Source organism: Ochotona curzoniae, unplaced genomic scaffold (genome assembly GCF_017591425.1).
Source record: "Ochotona curzoniae isolate NIBS_2020 unplaced genomic scaffold, NIBS_Ocur_1.0 scaffold_461, whole genome shotgun sequence".
Taxonomy (NCBI): Eukaryota; Metazoa; Chordata; class Mammalia; order Lagomorpha; family Ochotonidae; genus Ochotona; species Ochotona curzoniae.
Genome location: NW_024467120.1, coordinates 2,766,548 through 2,786,338, shown reverse-complemented (window position 1 = coordinate 2,786,338; position 19,791 = coordinate 2,766,548). Strand labels below are relative to the sequence as shown.

Genomic DNA, 19,791 nt, shown 5'->3' with positions numbered 1-19,791 from the left:
GCTCCTCCCTGCTGGCAGCCCTCCACAGACATGCAGGCCCTTGCCTTGGCCACCCCAGCGTGCAGTGCAGTGGGAGTTGTTCCTGGTGCTCGTTAGGGACCACAAGGGGGTTCATTTCATGTTGTCATCTTTGCCCATAAAAGGCAGGTCCAGCAGGAGGGTGAGGCTGGGCAGTGGGTGCCTGGGGAGGTGTACACATACCATGACGTTGCTCTCCAGCATCTGCAGCCCAGGGGTGCCGTTGGCTTGCAGCAGGGTGTGGACCACGCCCTCCAGCTTGTTCTCCTCTTCAGCAGGAATGCAATACCTGGGGTGCAGAGCACATGGGCAAAGGCCCCACGCAAACAGTCACTCTCCTGGTGCAGGTCCATCCCTACTCCCCAGGACAGGCAGCTCCAGCTCCATGCACCAGTGCCAGGGCTGGCTTGGCATCAGGAACCAACCCTTCCCACCACGCCCACAGGTGTCTTTCCCTGACAGGGGGCCAAACCGTAGCCATGCCCGCAACATATAGACTCAAAGTTTCCTTACATCTGACCTACACTGTCAGCCAAAGCCCTTCGACCAAAACCGGATGCTGAGAAAACCCTGTAAATTTGAACCAGACCCAAGGGCCAGCCCCACCAGCCTCCTGCTCGAGAAGGGCGCCCTCTGCCTGCCAGAGATCCCTAAGGAAGCTCCAGAAGGGCCTGCCCAGGTGGGAGCTGGGCCAGGAGAAGGACAAGAGCTCTGCAGTTCTCCAATCCAGGTGGGCAAGGGGTCAAGCCCGGGCACTGCCTGCCATCTGAAAGCTGCCTCTCAGCCCCCTTAAGCCACGGTCTGGGATTGCAGCCCACCTGGCAGTTGGTGTGGCCACAGGGCTGCCTCAGGCAGCTAGCAGGAGGAGGAGAGAGAGGAAGGAGTGTTAGCAACAGTGGTGTTTAACCCACAGAGGACTCGGGAGCGACTCAAGGAGCCCACCTGTCCACACCGACCACACGCGGAGCTCTGAGGCCCGGGCTGCACTAGGCTGGTGCTAACAGCCCTGAGCCCCGGGCCGCCGCAGGACATGGGGGCAGAGAGGAACCAGAGAGGACCCTGGGCTGCCCTCACTATGGACCCACAGTGAAAACCAAACTGCAGACAGCGTTGCTGGAGAACAGCGACGGCGACTCCGACACCTGCCCTCGACCCCCAGACCGCAGCAGCCCACCCTCAGCATACTTGGCTGTGTGTCAGATCCCCTCCCTTGGAGGTCAGAGCCTGGTTCCCAGGACTCAGTAACGTGCCATTGTATTTTCAAATGCTTTTTCTTCTCAAAAGTGCTAAAATGGTGTCATCGATTTGTGACTTCAGTGTGGAATCTGGAACAGAAGTCACATCCAGCAGCATTCAGGCCACAGGCCGCGACCCACAGGCATGCTGTGCCTTGCAAGGGCTCACGTCTGCAGGACGCACCTGTGCCTCCACAACTCCCCAAATCCTGGGCTGCGACCACTGAAGGGAGGCAGGCCCTGGTTGTGGCGAGGTATCCCAAGATGCAGCCAGGGTTCGTTAGGAAAGCTGAGGATTTGGCCTCCACAACAGCTTGATCTTAAACTTAAAAATCAACAATGCAAAAATCATCATCCCAGAATCAAAACCGTGGGTTAACTATTAGCAGCAATGGCAAAAAGACACTGACCGGTCGGCACAAAAAAGGCAACTCCCAGACAATATCCTGTGGCAACCTGAACACTTCCATGGCAAGCAGGGATGCCAACAGGCCCTGGGAAACAGCCTACCGTCCCCTTTCCACTTGCCCTCCCGCAGCCCGGAGGCCTTCAAGCTCGGGCACCCAGGGACCAGGCATACTCACCAAATGCAATCAGCACCAGTGTGTAAGTAGTCAATGTACGGAAGGTGATTCTGGTCTCGAGACCAGCATGAGGTAGAGAAGACCATGCCGATGTTGAGCCAGGGAATAGTCACTCCTGAAACACAGTGGGAGCAGCATTGCAGAGGGCGCAGTCAAAGCTCAACACGACTAGCGCTATGGTGCACCCAGCTCAGCAGCTGCCTGTGTGTGTGCATCCCGGCCGCTCCACCTCCCATCCACGTCCCTGCTCATGTGCCCAGGACAGCAGCGGAAGGAGAACCTATGTGCTTGGCTCGGTGCCCCTGTGAAGATGCAGCCCAGTCCATGCTGCTGTACGGACAGATAGGATCTTCTTGTTGCTCCCTCTTTGCATATTATAACCGCCTTTCAACTAACTAAATAAAATTCTTAAAAAACAAAACCAAACCAAGAATCCAGCAACCTTCAAAATGGCAGAACATCCGATTTCCCTGGGGCAGCAAGAATGCCCCACCCAGGAAGGCAACTCTAGATGCCATGGGGTTGGCACACCCACCTGCACGCTGACAAGAGGTGCCCAGTCCATCAAGGACCAGTGCTGGACACAGGGAGGGCCCCAGGGTTGGGCTAGAGAAAAGTGACCTGCCTGTAAAGGAAGGTGCTGTGGGATACAGGCTCCGAGTCAGATCAGAAATGGGTCCTTAGTGCCCAGTTTCAGCTGCCTCCTCACAGGGCCCTGCACTTGAGGCCAATATGGCCTGCACTGCCTTTGCCATTTCCTGCACTGCGCGAGGCACACCGCGAGGCTGTGGCCGCAGGAGCCTGAGGTGCTTGAAGGAAGCCATGTCAAGGTTCTAAGCTGGATGCTGAGCCCCCCCCGCCCCCCCGCCGGCTGCTCAGTCCTGCTCACTGTTCCCAGCCTGTATCCACAGTGTCCGTTTCCTATCTGGGCGTTCCACCCCGAGCCCCTTGTGCTGACGGAGGAAGGCATGGTCCACTCTGCTCCACACTTACCAGGCACAGCACCGAGGTGACGCAGGATGGACCCTGTGTTATTGGGGAGGACGGTGAGGTTCCATCCATGCCTACAGAGAGAAAGAGGCCAGCGGTTACTGCCAGCAGGGAAGGCTGCCTCCCAGGCCTCAGGGCAGGGCACATGGGCTCGGAATTACCTTGAGAACGGCTCGGATTTCCCTACCGGAAACCCACTGCCGTGCGTGTTGGTGTCCACCTTGCCACAGTGCACGGCCACGTGGCAGTCTTTCTCTTCTACCAGCCTCCAGTACTCTTGCTGTGGGAGGAAGAAGTGGCGGGTCAGCCCATAGCTCGAGGGCGCCTCCAGCAGGGCAGAGCACTTAGCTGGTACACACCCTGCCCGCCTGTTCCCCCCGCCCCTCAAAGAACCACAGCATCAATGGGTAGGCAGCCCTGGGGTGACCCCAGATGAGCAACAAAGCTACGTGAGATGCCAGAGAGACTGGAGAATACGCCTCATGAAAGCAAACGGAAATCCCTTAGGAAGAAACTTGGACATTTTTCTGCAGAAAAGTGTGCCTTTGAAGACCATGCTACCATGACCTAGTTGAAGTATTCAAGCAGCACAGACAGGAATCTTACCTGGCACCCGAGCCCTCTGTGACACACACTCAACAGGGATGCCCCAGAAGACATGAATAAGTTACACTCGGGGAAGGGACAGGCACAGAGCACGGTAACAGTGGCCCGGAGTCACTGAATCCCAAGACAGAAAAGCAGACCTGCTGGGCACTGGCGTCTGGGGACAGACGCACTGGGACAGCGGAACAGCAATGAGAAGGCACACATGCCACGGAGCACGCTCTAACAATGGACCAGGGGGCACACTGCCAGTAAACACGTACAGAGAAAGGTCTCCGATACGAAAGACTGCTCTTATTAAGAAGCAATGATAGAAAATGGCCAAAGACATCCTATTCTGCTCCTGCTGTCATGCCCGTGACGCTCCAGGCTGGCGCCTGGACACTGATGCACTGACCACACCTGCACGCACCTGTGAGCCCAGCTCGCACACAGGGCCAGCCTGGAGGAAGTGAGGAAGAGGAAGACGGACTGCCACCCAGGCCAATCACATTCGAGACTGGCTGTGGGTCTGGGAGATCTGGGAGACACACTGGCAGTCTCAGGAGACTTTTCTGCATCTTTCAGGAGCTCTGTCCCAACCAATGTTGGGGTGAAGGGTAAGAACACGCCCGAGCCCAGGGAAGCAGCTGTGTAGCTCTCTGATACAACACTCTGCTGCTGGAGCCACCTTTCCCCTTTGTGCAGAAGCATGACGTCATCTGCCTGCATCTCCGGCAGGAGCCCAACCAGGAAACTCTCGGCTCTGCATACCCCTAAGTGGCACAAGCAATGCCGCTACACACCATGACACCACGACACTGATAAAGGGACTAGGCTGCAGGTGTCAAATGTCCATCCATCGAGGATGACTTCAGTATCAGGAAAGATTTCTGGAACAAAAGCAACGAAGCACCAGCTTGAGGCAGCTGGGAGGTAGCAGCCCACATCTTGCCTCTGCTCCATCTGCTGTGACTCACAGCGCCATCCGGTGGAACAGTGAGGAAGTGGCAGAAGGGACTGTGGCTAGTTCAGCTGCAACCTGCTACCCTACACACAACACAGGCCTTCCTTTTGGACACATGCAAGCAGGCAGTCATAGAGTGAAATTTGAATTTCAACACATCTTCCCTTTGTGTTTATTTACCTAACTGCATGCCAAACCCATTCTGTAGGAGCTCCCCATAGGCCACGCACTGCACAGCCACAGCCTGCTTTTCTCACTCAATGCTCAGCTGTCTTTCAGTTCACTTCTCTGCCTGCTGACATGAATGCCTTGTCACTAGTCTTTATGGCTACGTGTGTCCCACTCAGGACTTGGCGGACATCGGAGTGGATGCAACCCAAGGCAGCAGTCACTCCAGCACTGTAACCACAGCCACCATGCAGCTTGGCTGGGTTAAATCTGGACACACATGCAACGTGAAGGCCGACTGTGCCGATCACACATCCTAAAATGACCAGGACAGAGCCAGCAGCAGACACGGAATTGCCCACACTGAACACCCAGGCTCGAGCTCCAGGGCGGACCTCCAGTTCCCTGGTAGTCACTCCAGGAAGTGTGTACCACACAGTGCCAGCGCACGGGCAGCATCTGTGCATGTGTGGACAGGTCTCCCTCTCGGGAACTCGGCAGCATGGCTGCAGGCCCAGCGGCTCTGCAAGGACACACTGGATGAGCCAGCACTAGGACTGTGCTCAAGAGGTGACGCCTAGCACTGAGGAAAAGCTGCGACAGTCGAGGCAGGGGCCCAGGGGTGACTTGACCTGTTTGTTCAGCAGCTAAGGCCCAGGAGACAAAATTAAACAGACTCACACCACACCCAAACTTCACCACCCCCAACTGCTTCTAGGGATGTGGGCGTTCCCTCTCCTCCAGCCCCACACCAGCACAAAGTGGGAGCTGGTAGAGGTACAACAATGGCAACCAGCAAGCCCGTTAACCAGCCGCTAACAGAGAAGGAAAAGCACGGCTGTGGCCACAGGCGGCCAGATCCTTGAGGCCCAGACGGAAGCAGCCAAGCTGGTGGCTGAGTGCCCGGAGCTCAGCCCTTGGATGCAGCACCCCATGGCCTCGGCTGGGGACAGGAAAGTGAAGCCAGAGACTGGCTGCCACCACTGCGCAGTTCTGCCTTAAGACAATGCCAGGTTACTCAAGTGACACCTCTGCCAGCTCTCCCCACCCCCGACCCACAGAAGGAACCAGGGCGTCTGCGTCCTCTCAGTTCACAAACCCCCTGGGCTCGGGTGGTGCCAACAGCCTGGGCGGCAGGGGCTCAGGTCCACTCACCTCGATCTCCGCTGGGGCAGGCTCCTTGCTGAAGCACATGTTCATGATATTTCTTGCTGTCCGGTAAAATGTTGTTAGAGAAACGGACCTTCCCTAGAAATAACCAGAGCAGAGGATGATACAGAGCGAACAGGGCAGAGGGCTCACCTCCACTGGGGCCACACTCCCAAGTGCCCTGGTACAAGCACACATCCAAGGGACAGTGTTCACAAGGCACCTGGCACTGTAGTTGGAATTCTTCAGTGGGACCAAGGGAAGGCGTAGGATCAAGGATGCAGCCCCCAAAGAAACAGCAGCCGGGAAGGGCTGGAACTAGTAGCCAGGGCCTCAGAAGAGCCTGCCGCAGGTGATGATTGTGCCCTGATAGACCCTAACACTTGGCAACCCAACAGGAGGGCAACCGTGATCTGAATCACAACTCTGGCCACAAACTCTGACCACCCTCCCGAGGTGTGCCTGCAGTGCCAGGCTGTCCACACCATACCCTCCACAACTACAGCCCAGGTAACCCACTGATCTGCTAGTCGTGGTAGAAGAGCCAGCCTCTTAGAGAATCAAGTCTTGTTCTCAGGATTCATGCCGTCCCCTCTGCTGACCAGGCAGCACCTGTATTCCTTGACTGCAGAGGCATTTACTGAGCACCAGTATGCAGACATTCTAGTTCCCGAGCTGCATAAGGAGCTATGCACACAACACACACACACACCTGGGCATGCAGCCAGCATTGGGGGCTGGGGTGGTGCCAAGTTCCCTCTCCAGCAACTGCACAGGAGCTAGGGAGAGGCTCGATGCCCAGAGCCAGAGAGGAAGGGAAGGGGCTGGGCAGGGGACATCTCCCCAGAGAGGAAGCACGGGGGCGGGGCCCCAGTAGCAAGGCTGCTCTCGGGACAGGCCAAGTAACTGGCATGAGACGTCAGCACTCAGCTCTGCTTTCCCAAGGTGGGATAAGATGGGCTTCTGAGCAAGCCTCATAGTGTCATAACGCCACGCTTTCTCCAACGACACTGTGGCCAGTAAAATCAGACACAGGTTACGGGGAGGAAATGGCGTCTACCCTGAAGGACGGGGACGGCAGCGACAGCAGCCAAAGATGCAGAGGGTCGGCAGCGGGCACCACTCCTACCTCACCGGGTATTCCCTGGCCAAGTTCCCTTAACAGAGCATGCTTTAAAAAGAGAAAAAAGAAGAAAAAGAGGACTGGCTTTGAGTCACTGCAGATAAAATGTTACTTGCACAGCCAGCGTCCCACACAAGAGTTCAAGTCCCACCTGTTCCACTTTTGCTCCAGCTCCCTATTAATGCACCTGGGAAAGCAGTGGAACACAGCCCTGCCACTCACGTGGAAAGCCCACATGGAATTTCCAGGGGCTTAGCTTTGGCTTGGCATGACATAGCCAGTTGGGGAGTAACTAGGCACTGGGGTAAAGATGTTTAACTTTACTTTTGAGATAAATCTAAAAAAAAAAAAGTGGTTGTTTTGTTTTGTTTTTAAAGGAATGCTTAATGCAGTCCTAACATATCCTCCTAGCACAGGCCTCCTTCGGAAAAGTGGCAGCACTGGACAGCGGCTCCTTCGAGTCAGTCCTCCTGTGGCAGGATTCACCCAACGATGGCTCTGACTGAGGGTGCTGCTCAGGCAAATACCCAGGAAACAGCAGATAACCTTCTCCAGCCCTTAGGGTCCCTGCCTGGGCCATCCACCTTGTTTCGGGAAAGAGGGGGAGACCACATATAAAGAGCCAGGGCAGGTAGCTCTGGCCCACAACTGCAAGACTGCACAAGCCCCATCTCCAAGGGACAGCACTGGACCATGCGCAGGGCGAACCAAAGCCAAGGGACAGACCCGGTACACAGGCCAGATGCCTCTTGGGTGATTTTACTTTTCCTTTTTCTTTCTTTTTAAAGCATACTCATCAATGGAATTTGCAGATTTCATTACCAAAGTCTTAACAGAGACAAGGCCCGCAATGAGGAAGCCCTGGGCATCTTAGATACAGAGGAGGGCACAGCTGTTCCAACCAGGCCCATCATGACAGGCAGTGGCTGGCAACTGTGCGGAGGAGAAGGCCCTGGCCCCAGGCACACTGCTACCCTCGACTGGCCAGAGGGAGTGAGGGTCCCCAAGGAGGGCTGCAGGCAGGTGTCCAGGAGATGTATGCCCTGTGCTTTCCGCAGCAGCCAGCTTCCCCTGGATGGCCAGGGTGGCAACGACACCCAGCCACCCTGGAAAACACTGGGAGCTTTGGAGCACTGCTTTTGCCCTGCCTCTCCCCACTATGCAGCGAGATCATGGGGACACTTAAAACGGACCATAAAAATCTGGCACCGCTGGGTGGGAGGGCTGTGCCAAAGAGGAATAAGGCAGGAAAGCCACAGCTGAGAGGTCATGGAATCCAGTTGAGGTCTTAAGAGCCCAGATCACACCAGGGCAGCCTGAAGTGTACCAAGGTTGGGGGCGGGTGGTACAGCGCAGTGTGCTCAGAGTGGAGGGTACAGAACCACACCTTGGGATGCCAGAGAAAACAGGACGCATCTGAGTTTGATACCGGTGAGCCAGGCACGCGCACACAGCCAAGGTCCAGCGTGGCCACACAGCTCCCATAGCCCTCACCAGGGGGAAGCAGGGCTGGCCACAGCTGGCTAAATGCCTCACTCCTGCACCTGGACCCCCACACTTCCTAGGCTCCCTAGCCAACTGCAGATACATTTGTCTCACAGAGAGGGCCACCTGCAATGTGTGAGGGTTTGAGTGTCTCCTGCAAGACTCACACCAAGACATTAAGTGTTGTGGCAGATCTGGGAGTTGGCATGTCCCACAGTGCTTAGGCTATGGAGGGCTCTGACCACGCAGATGACTCTGAAACCAACACAGGTGTGGGCCTGCCCTGTGGTGCCCCCTGCCCTGCCACCACAGCTGACACAGCAACTCCTCCTCAGGCCCCACTCCCTAGTCTTCAGGCTTCCCACAGCTGTGAGCCCACACGTTTAGGCCTCAACCCCCCCAAGCACAGGAGCCAGCCCTCCCCATTTCTGTGGCTGGAATGGCAGTGCCCCAGAACCCCTCAGCCTGCAGAGGCTGGCATGGACAGAAAGCAGGGCTCCAGGCAGGAGGGCACTACCTTATAGATGCACTTGTGGAAGTCATTGAGGACACCTTTGTCCTCCTCCTCCTCCTCCTCCTTGACCACTTCCTTTTCCTGAGCAAAGAGTCGCCGCCGGCCTGTTTTGAGCTGGGCCTGGCCCACCTCCTTGAGCTTGCTGCGGAAACCATTCCTGGAAGCCACGCCGTGGATGAGCCCGTTCTTGGGCTCAAAGCGGGGCAGGGGGTGGAACTGGTGCTGCTCGTTCTCCGTGTGGCCCTCCAGCGGCCCCTTGCGCTTCTCCAGGATCTCCTTCTCCATCAGCACCTCCTTCTCCAGCCGCCGGTGCTCCTCGGGGGACAGCGAGTCGTAGGAGAGCAGGTACTGGCAGTAGGCCTCCTGCAGCTTGGCCAGTCTGTCCTGGGCAGTTTTAGGGATACGCAGCATGTCCGCTAGTTTACTCCATTTTTTGAGGTCAGTCACTTGCTGCATGCCACCCATCTCATTGATCAGCCGGAAAAAGCAGGCCAGGTCAAGCTCGCAGCCTCCTGGACAGGGAGGGAGGGAAACGGGACACTGATAAGAGGCACAGGGACAAACAAGATCCCTGTCAGACGCAGGTCCTGCCTATGGACCAAGTACCAGGGACCCCGCTAACCACAGGACAGACCATGAAGGGCAAGGCTCCATGCAGAGTGACCCGGCAGGATGGTCAGGGAACGCGCCTCAGTAAGCAGAAGTTTCAGACAGAGTCCAGTGTCGCTGGGAGACCCCAGCCTCACCTGCTGGGCAGCATGGCCCAGGGGAGACCAGGCAGGGCCTCCCACTTGCCACTGTGTCTCAGTACTACGTGGAGCAGCTGTGAAGTCAGAAACCTTCACATACCACACACCATCGATTCTCAACTCTTCCTCCTCACTGTGGCTCCCTTCCTCATACAAAGGAGGTTAATTCTCAGTCCTCCTGGACTTGCAGGGGAAAGGTAACGCTTGCACAAGAACACGCAGCACCTGACTCTGCCCGAGCCATTCCTTCACCTGCTCAGACACACGGGCTGCTGATTACACAAGGATGCATGACGGCATGCACTGCGTCCCTTGATCAACTCCCGAAAGGTACAATGGCATCTCAAAACGCAAGTCAACGTGAACGCATACCAACCAATGCCATCTACACATGAACTGGAAAAGAACCTCTGCATGGCCAGTGAGGGTGGAGAGGAGAAACTTTCCATAAGAACTATCAACCAAAAGTGCTAGGTGAGGAACACAATCTAAGAAAAGTAAGAACTGCGGAAGGGTGAGGATATACTTATGCACAGAGCAGAAAGTGGGTGTGGCTCAGACTGAATCCTAAGAGCCATGAGAACATGGCTGGGCGTGAGCTGGGGCCCACAGGTCCCATGCACCACAGGACAGACCTGCAGGGGTGGAGGAGGTGCACCCATGGTGGCAGGTCCCAGGAAATGGTTCCCCTCTCAGGCCCCCTGTGCTGTTCAGGCCTCTGTGGGCACAGGCCTGAGTAGGGGCAATCTCGTAAATGACAGACACTTGTGGGTGGTGGCAAACAAGAGACACACACACATATCACCTGGTTGCTTCTGATGCTGTGGGAAAAGTCAAGATGAAAGGCAAACTACTCTGAACACTGGTGTCTGGCAGTGAGTACGGGTGTGACCGTGCAGCTCACCCCTGCACACAGACACAAAGCCCACCTGGCGGGGAGGGAGACTCTATCCTGTCCATCGGTCCGATCTGCAGGCAGGAATGCTAAGGGTCATTCATTTGCCAGCTCTGGATCACCCAACGACCTGAGTGCTCCCGGGGCAGAGGTGCACATGGACCCAGAGCCAGAATCCTACACTACCATCTGACACAGGCCCCCCTAACTGCAGGGGCTCCTCCAACTTCAGTGAGTGCTAGCCAGGCACTGGGCTGGCAGCACCTGTTCTGTCTTGCAAGAATACCTCTGTTTTGGCCAATTTTTAGCATTTCAGTAAAGGCTGAGCATCCCCTACTTTTGAAAACTTGGGATCCCTCAAAGAAAGGCACGATCTGATTCCCCTAATGTGTCTGCAGCAAGAAGGTACGAGACCTTAGCCAGCTGTTCCAGACAGACCCCACTCACCAGGACTGACACAGCAACTTCATCAGGGAGGTCAAGAACTGAGGGTGGGATAGCAGAACAACACATACAGCTCCAGGGGGCTGCTGCCTCAGGACCCCAGAAAGGGCTGGGGTCTTCATGACTGCCTGGACCAAGCACGGTGTGTTGGAACCACAACCCAGAATGCTGTCAGCATGGCCCTGAGCTGTGATCCTGACAAATGCTCAGCTGGTCCAGAAAAAAAAAAAAAAATCAAGGTTAGGAAAATGTCAGGGATGGAGAATCATGGACAAGAAGGAAGAAAACATCACCTAGACTCTGGTGCTTACAGGGTTTCCTATAAAACTACCCCAGGACCTTAGGATATGACAGTATTCAGAGGTAGCATCTGTAAGAAGACAATTAAGGCTAAATGAATTAATACAGTTGGATGGATCCTATCGCAAACAGGGGCATCCTGCAATGAGGACACACAGGCAGAGGGGGGAGATGGCCACCCACAAGCTATGGGGGAACCTCAGATGCCATCACCCCACAGATGCATTGTCTAGAAGTGAGACAAGAAATGTCATAAGCAGGGAACCCTTCGTCACAGCAGGCTGAGCAGACGAGAAGCCAACGGAAGCGCTCCCACTGTCACCAGTTCAAGACTGTTGGCAGCAGCAGCAGTCATGCTGAAAGAGCATGGGGTCTAGGACAAAGGTCTGAGCTCAATATAACCAACACCCAGGACTGGGAATGGGGGGCAGGCGGGGTCAGGAAAGCCTGGACACACGCAAGGGGCAGGGCAAGAGGGAGAGGGCGGCTGGCACCCCACCTTACCGATGAGCGGCAGCTCGTCCATGGCAATGCCCTGAGACCTGAGGTGCTTCTTGATGCAGGCCAGTCGCTGCACGTTGGGGCCCCAGCGCCGGCCAAGCTTGTGGATGTGCTGGATCTGCGTGACAAACCGCATCTCGTCGTTTAGCTTGCACTCAGGCCGCCAGTCCGGAGGGGGGATCACCCGACACATCCCGCACTTCTCCACCTGAGCACGCACTGACTCAATGTAGACCAGTGGGTCGTGGAACTCCTTGGCGGAGGGCCTGAGCACAGGGATCTCCTCCATGGCCGCCCACCCGGCCTTGCCACCGCCCTTCTCGGGCTTCCCCGGCGGCTCAGGCGGCTTGTGCAAGGGCTCCGGTTGCGAGGTAGAACGATTTTCACAGGGGGCGCTGTCAGTCTTGCCGTGTGCTTGTCTGCCGGGCGTGCTCTTCCCAGCCGTGGCCCTCTTGGGCCGGCTCCTCTCCGCGTTGCGCTCACTGCGCTCGGACGCTTCCTTCTTCACGTGTCCATTCAGCAGAGGTTTCTCTGCCGGGGCTGCCGCCACTGCGGCTGCCTTTCTGGCAGGGGCTTCAGCAGAACTGGCTGCCCCTTTCATTTTCTTGGGGGGTGACTGCTGCGGCCTTTCCACCTGCTGTGTCTCTTCCAGTCTCCTCTTGGAATTCCGCAGTCCCTCCCTCAGCTGCCGCCCCCCCACCTCCTTAGTGCACGACTTTGGGTTCAACCTGCCGCTAACCTTGAGGCCGTTGACGGCAGGCCCGGTGGACTTGGACGCCCCCCCGAGGGATAGCACCTGTTTGCGGGTTTTTGCATTGCTACTTTCAGTTTTCCCTGAGATTGTGTGGTGGACGGTGGAACTGGGCTTGTGGTGATTGGGTTTGGTTTCCTTGACCAGTTCTCTCTTGGCTTTGGTGTATGTAACAGTCCCCTTGGTCACCGTGGCAGTGTACTTCACAGTTTTGGATGGTGAAGGTCTCACTTCGCGCATCTTTTTGGCACTGGTTGCACCTGCACCCAGAGATGACATTCTAGTGACTCCGTTTACCTTAGAAACCTGTGAAAGTAGCAGCAGAAAGGAGGGGGAACACATCAGTGCCTGTAACAGTGATGGAGTCAGGGGCGCTGGTCACAGGTGCAGCCCACAGGCTGCCTGTGAAAACAGGGACACGTACAGGGCTTGGTGCTGTGGCCCAGCCAGTTACTGCCTGCCCATGTCAGGCTTCGAGACCTGGCTACTCCGACCCAGCTCTCTGCTCACACACTTGGGAAAGCAACGATAGACAGGAGGGAGAGGCAGGTAAAGGCAGGCATACGCCTTATGTGTGCAGATGTTAATATTTAACATGCTAACATGCTTAAACACATTTCTGTTTAAATATCTATCACTCCCAGGTGAACCTCTACATCCCCATTCCAACAGTCAGAGTTGTTCTGCTCCTCCTAACTGCATGACCTGCCCCCAGAATTAAAAAAACCTAGGAGGCTAAAAAAAGAAGGAAACAAAATACTATGAGAGGAATACCCAGCAGCACCCTGTGGCCTGGCTCTGGTTCACAGGCAAGCCTGCTTGCTGCACACTGCCAGCAGCTGCCTGTCTGCCAGCACTGCTCGGAGACCCAGCCCACGGCATCCAAAGTGGACACAGAGAACATGCCTGGTTCCAAGTTCCCACGCTCTGTGAACTTCCGCAACATGCTCACATACACACAGTGTCTTACAGCCCAGCGGCACGCTCACTGTGAGCGGTGAAGGCTGGCCTGGCTCACTCAGCAACAACACGGAGTGTGCTGTGGCGACTGACAATGCTCTCACTTCGGAACAATACCAGGCATCCTCGCCTCACACCCACAGCCCAGTGGCTCTGGACACATCATTCCAATGTGCAGCCTCACTTGGCATCTACAAAGTGAGGGCTCCAGGGATTTCGTAACTACCACTGTCTTGGACAAGCGCAGGAAGACTAAGCCACAGAAACCACAGCTCTCTTTTCTCTTTAACAACCTAAGAGCAGGGTGCCAAGTTGGAAGGCGGAGGCTGCCCACATGTGTCATGGCAAACAGGCCCCCCAAAGCAGCTAGCACCTCCTTCTGGCAGCTGCCCTCAGCACTGGGAGCCACGTAATAAGTTCAGGCTGGTGCTGTCATGTGCATCGTTACCCTGCATAGGGCTGGGAGGAAGACCCAACTATCCCACAGGTCCCAGGGCCTGTGCTCCTCAGACTCACCCGAAAGCCCCCCAGACCACTGGGCCCTACCCAGGGCTGCTGAGTCAGTCAGCAGATGCAGCCAGGCAATGTGCACTCCTCTGCAGGTGCTGCCTGATACCAGCCGGTCTGGGGACTACACCGACAACCACTCAAGAGGTTTTTGTTTCTTCCAAAGATGTACATAGACCAGCATTATGGCACAGCAGAGAAACCACTGTGACACTGGTATCCTATGTGGAGTAACTCTGGCAGAGAAACGGAAGCACACAGACACAGCTTCCACTCCTGCTGGTTTACTCTGAAAACGGGTACACCGACAGCAGAAAAGCAAAAGTGTTACGGAGTGCAGCCAGTGATCCTCAACCATGCCTCTCACATGCCCCTTTAAAAGGCCCATGAAGCAGGGGCTCTCTCTCTCTCTCTCTTTCTGGTCAGGTGCTTCCATTACTCTGGCACCTCGACTCTTGGCTGACCCAGAACAGGTAATCCCCCGAGTATGGTCCCTGCGTACTGCTTAGATGGGACAATGGATATAGTAATGTTGTTTCTGGTTTGTGTGCCGTCGGAGTTCCAGGAGAGGTGAGGCCTAGGAGTAGTGCAATGTGTGCAGAGAAGCCAGGGAAAGGTGAATGCAGCTTTGGAAGTGTGTCCAGGTTATTCGATGCATGTCTCTTATATTGTTCAGGAAGCTGGGACATAGGTCTTCAGCTTAATGGATGGACTTAAGGGTAATGACCATTTGTTTCTCTCTGGATTATGTTTGGTTGGATTATGATTGGTTAAACTGCCATATGGACCTGTGATCACCAAGCTTGATTAATAAAGACTCCTTAATAAAACCTTAGACATGTCTGGTGTGATCTCGCTCACACCCCGCAACAAAAGCAAACCAATGGAGCCGGAGATGGATCAGAGCAAAGTTCTATGTTAAATATGACTTTAGAATAAAACTGCAAATATTTCTCCATTTTTATTGATTATCTTCAAATGTTCCTGCTGACTAAACAAGGAATTAGCAGATCAGCTAGCTGGGGCTCACCTCTACTTCCGGCTTCAGAGATGCTACAAGGGAGGACCACAGGAGACCCCAAGAACCCAGGATCTCCGGGAGGACTCTGCACTCCCGAGGGCGGGAGAGCGCAGGGCACTCGCTGAGGGCACTGCCTGTTGAAACTCTATTTCTAACTCACCAGGAATAAACCTTAACAAGATGGCAAAGGCTAGAATGCCAATAGCAGGCAGTGGAGGCCAACACTGGCTCCAACCTACAGCCAACAGGCTGCAGTCCTGATGGTTTTAGCTCAGTTCTTCTCAAACCTGGGATCCTTGGGCAGACGTTGAGATAATGCGGATTCCATAGCCCCTACCACAAAGGGTGAAAGGCTGGTAAAGGGTTCTCTGTTCCCATAGCTTGGTCCTACCAGCCTAACACCATGCTCCCTTGCAGCAAGGGTAGCAGTGTCCTCTTGGATTCCTGTGGGTCCACTTCTGGCTATTCTAAACGTGTGGCCAGCTGTTTTAATTTTCTGCTTGGTGGAATACAGCTGAGCATGTTACCAGTCAAAGGCCAAAGGATTCCTCGTCTGTCTGATTATATTCGCTTTAATAAACTATCAATTATACACTGAATCTACTCATGTTCTCACTACTGCAGCAGTAATTTTCAAGTCCACTAAAATATCATGCACACATGCTCAGGAATCACAAAGATCTAGAACACTGAGCTTAGGAGAAGTAGATAAGGAAGAGCAGGGGTCACTGGCCATCTCCCCTCTCCTGTTCAGACGCCCCTTTGCACACTAGCAGCAGAGGCCAGAAGGTGAGAGACAAGGGCACAGAGCAATCAGTCCTACAGGCCGGGCCATGAATCCTACAGGTTTTGAATAAAACACAATCAAGAACTCAGCCAGGTGCACTGTTACTCCTAAATCCAAGACCAGTCCAAGACAGCATCAATCTCACGGCCTGCTCTCACACCTGGGAACCCAGAAGTCAGGCACTGTATTGCCTCCCCTCCTCCAGGAATACAACAGATGAGAGGCAATGGTTTGACCCGATGCCAGTGAAGGTCCTTGCCTAGCCCTTACCCTGCTGCCTTACAGCTACCAACATACCACATGGTAGGAATGGGATCACAAGTGGGCTCCCCAAGGTGCGCTTCCAGCAGAGCAGGAAGGACAATCCACCACAATTCAGGAAATGAACGGAGGGGACTATGGTAGGGTGTGCAAGTACAGCGCCACCGCCGCCCGTCCCTGCTGCACACAGCTGTGTCACTCGACCTGGGGTGAACGTATTGTTGCAACCCTTTTCCCATCCCACCCAAGTTCTCATAGGGTTCTCCTTGACCCATATTCACTCACTAGTCACCCAGACCTCCAGTAGCCCCAACACACAGCCCTGAGACTGGTTTGAACAATCAGTGCAGGTGGCCAAAGTGTGTGATTTCACTTCAATAGGCAAGGGTAGGAGTCAAACATTTTCAAGTTACAGTGAACCTGAAAGTCCCTTTGCAGTCCCCCACTACAAAAAAAAAAAAAAAATCATTCTCAATTTTTTTTGTGCGAGTGTGGGAAGGGTGTAAAACGAGGAGTATGAAAGCCCAAGGCATCAAACATTCACTTCTAATAAAAATTCTATTTTAAAGCCACACCCAGTCTGCGCTATACTTCAAAAAGATAATCGTCCCTCACCCCCAGTCTGGCTTTCCTCCACCTCACCACACGCAGGCAGATGAAAGGGGGAAAAGGCACAGGTCCACAGCTGAGCAGAAAGCAGGAACAGCAAGGAGGGCTCTGCTTAACCGTGTGCAAAGGCTGTAAGAACACCCAGGACCACGACGCCTCCACTCCACTCTGGCAGAGCTCCTCCAGTCCACCAGAGGGAGACATCAGGCCAGAGGTGGGGTTTTCAAAAGGCAGAGAGAGGACTATCTTGAGAGACATATGTGGGCTGGTGGAATTCATCCAGAGTTAAAACTTCACTTGGTTAATTTAAAGCAGGAAACCCTAAAAAGCACAATCACACTGGCAAGGTAGGGAGGCAGCAGCAAGGTTGGAGAGGTTGCTCAAATGCTGACCTCAGCAGCGGGAGGGCAAGGAAGCTTTCCAGCCAGGGCTGCCCGTCCACAACGCACGCCCGGGTGTATCTGGGACATCGGTTCCCACTCACTACAGCGAACAGGGCAAAAACAAACAAAAATCACTTCCCAGCAGCATCTCCTGCAAGCTTTCCTCCTTAGCCCTACTCACTCACATTTCGCTCAATTACATTTACGATGAGGACCTGGTGGGCCCACACCCTTCATGCAGCTGCAAAGATTAAGACTGAGAGTTGAATCATATGTATCAAGCACTCGCGAGCTACTATTAGCTAGCACTGACCTTCTTTTCTGAATATATAACAAAGGGCATTTGATGGGTAACTTCGTCTTTCTCACAATCACCCTATGAAAGAAGTTGGCAAGATTGGTTCCAATGAAAAATGGAGCCCAGAAGGTTAAATGTCACAATCTCAACATCATATCTCAATTCAGTGATAGCCAGGGTCAGGGTCAAATTAGAACTGGGAGCCCTGGGCCCAGCGCAAAACCTTAGTGGCTAAAGTCCTTGCCTAGCATGAATTGGGATCCCATATGGGTGTCGGTTTATATCCTGGCTGCTCCACTTCCCACCCAGCTCCCTGCTTGTGGCCTGGGAAGCCAGTAAAGGACGCCCCAAAGCCTTGGGATCCTGCACCTGCGTGGGAGACCTGGGGGAATCAGTGCAGCTCAGGCCGTGGTGGCCACTTGGGAAGTGAACCAGCAGACAGAAAATCTTTCTGTCTCTCACTGTCTTCTCTGTAAATCTGACTTTCTAATGAAAATAAAATAAATCCTAAAAAAGAAATTAGGAGTTTAAGTCCCCCCATCTAGGCTCATTACACTGCACGAGAGAGTAACACAGGGAAGCATGGAAAGCCACCAGGGCACATGCAGTCACTACACAGACTCCGACTCAGCAAGCCTGGCTCCTGAGGAGACACACGGGAGCCCAAGGAGCCCTCGGCCAGCTGTGGAATGGCCACCTGCACAGGCCACGGAGCAGGCAGGGAATCCTGGGGCAAGGTGGGACTTGCTGCTCTCTTCAGTTCTCAAGTCATGCAGCTGTGCTACTTCGGCAGCTCGCTCATTCACTTCCAGAGGGGACCCTTGAATGCGGGTGGAAAAGGGACATGCCGAGATCTGAGAGGGAGCCCTGCCAGTGAGAGAGGAGGGAGGCGTGGCTTCTTCACAGAAAGCATGACGTCACCCTGACGGATCTGTCCAGGACAGTTAACACATCACCCCTCCCCTCCCTGCACCTCTGGGCCATGGCTCCAGAACCCCCTGGCTGGCGTTACCTGTTTCCGTAAGTCCTGAGCAGACCGGTGCAGAGGAGGGGGGTGGTGGCTGGCGGCGAGCCCCTTGGCCGAGGGGCCCGAGGAGGGGGCTGCGGCGGGCGGGGTCGCCGCCGTCTGCTCCCTGCGGCCGTCGGCCCGGTGCTCGCTGTGCTTCTCCTTCCCGGGAGTGGCCTCTTTGCTTTTGTGTTTCTGAACCGGTTCTTTCTCCCGTGTTGACCTGCTGGAACCATTGAAAACTGGAAATGAAGAAGAAAGTGTAAGGGAAACCAGCACGGAGCACTGTGGTCCACACTTTCGGTAAAGCAAGACGAGTCAAGGCATTCTCGGTGAGCACCCCAAACACGCTCCACAGGAAGACCCCTATACAACAGGCAAATGCAGATCCTACACACGTCCTGAGAGTGAACTGCAATCGCTGAGCTGTGGCAAGATCTCACTGGTAAAAATTCCCTACGGAAAAAACCCACAATGTCAACCAACAATATATGCTAGAAGAGCCAGAGAGTGGGAGCAAATCCTCACTCACAATGGGTTGTGCCCTGGGAAATTCACCCTGGTTAAAATTATGCAATGTGAGAAGCACAACGCATGCACCTAACCTCTCAGGCAAGCGGCTCAGCAGAGCACGAGGCACGGGGTTAGTGATGACCCCCTGGGACGGCATGGCTGCCTACAGGCTGCGCTTGTGTATGCTGAATGATTCCAGTTCCAAATGTAGCTTCTACCAAATGTGAATCGCTTTTACAACACCTCACAGCAAAAAAAAAAAAAAAAAAAACAGAAGCCACGCCACCCTAGGTCAGAGATCATCTCAAGTTTCACTGCAAGGATGCTGGCAACCTGAGCACCATCCCAGCACAGTCTGGAAAGATCATAGCCTCAGACTTGAAGGTTTGCACTTCGAGACTGGGAGACTGCAGATACATGGGCCAGGCAGCAGCTCTTCACCAGAACTTCAGTGACGAAAGAACAAAAGGAAAGGGGCAGCTGTGCTCTGAGTCAGACCTGTTTCCTATTATTAACCTCAGAAACAGCAACGGCAGTTAGCAAGTGTGCAGCACAGGCGAGGCGCGCTCTGCGGCAGCCTCCCAGCACACTCAGGCTCTCAGGCCTCAGGACATTGGCAGCCCACGTCACCGGCTTGCCACTGGAGGTCAGCGAGCCTCCCGAGTCCTGCATGACTACGTGTATTTTCCCAGTGTGCATTTTGGATCCTATCAGCTGGGTGGAGAACTGGGGACCTCAGACCTTTATTTTTATGATTTCTAAATGTATTTTTAAAGATACTTAATTGAAAAGTAGAGGCACATATCTTTCACCTGATGGTTCACATTTGCTGGGCCAGGACAGGCCAAAGCCAGCAGTTAGGAATTCCGTCTGAGACTCCCACGTGAGAGGCAGGGATGCATGTACTTGGACACTTTTCCACCGCCTTCCCGGGAACACCAGAAAACCGCTGAATCAGAGGCAGAGCGGCCCAGACCAGAGGCGGCAC

General features: G+C 54.6%; 1 protein-coding gene across 1 annotated transcript in view; it reads right to left on the bottom strand.

Moving 5' to 3' along the window:
- The window catches only part of JARID2 (jumonji and AT-rich interaction domain containing 2), a 214,402-nt gene that overhangs the window by 5,348 nt on the left and 189,263 nt on the right, over positions 1–19,791 (bottom strand). The window contains exons 6-13 of the mRNA XM_040967725.1: positions 18,297–18,532; positions 11,711–12,764; positions 8,822–9,330; positions 5,703–5,795; positions 2,989–3,107; positions 2,831–2,901; positions 1,838–1,952; positions 202–307 (exon numbers count right to left, since the gene is read on the bottom strand). Coding sequence (XP_040823659.1) covers positions 202–307; positions 1,838–1,952; positions 2,831–2,901; positions 2,989–3,107; positions 5,703–5,795; positions 8,822–9,330; positions 11,711–12,764; positions 18,297–18,532 — 2,303 coding nt within the window. The remainder of the gene's footprint in view (positions 1–201; positions 308–1,837; positions 1,953–2,830; positions 2,902–2,988; positions 3,108–5,702; positions 5,796–8,821; positions 9,331–11,710; positions 12,765–18,296; positions 18,533–19,791) is intronic.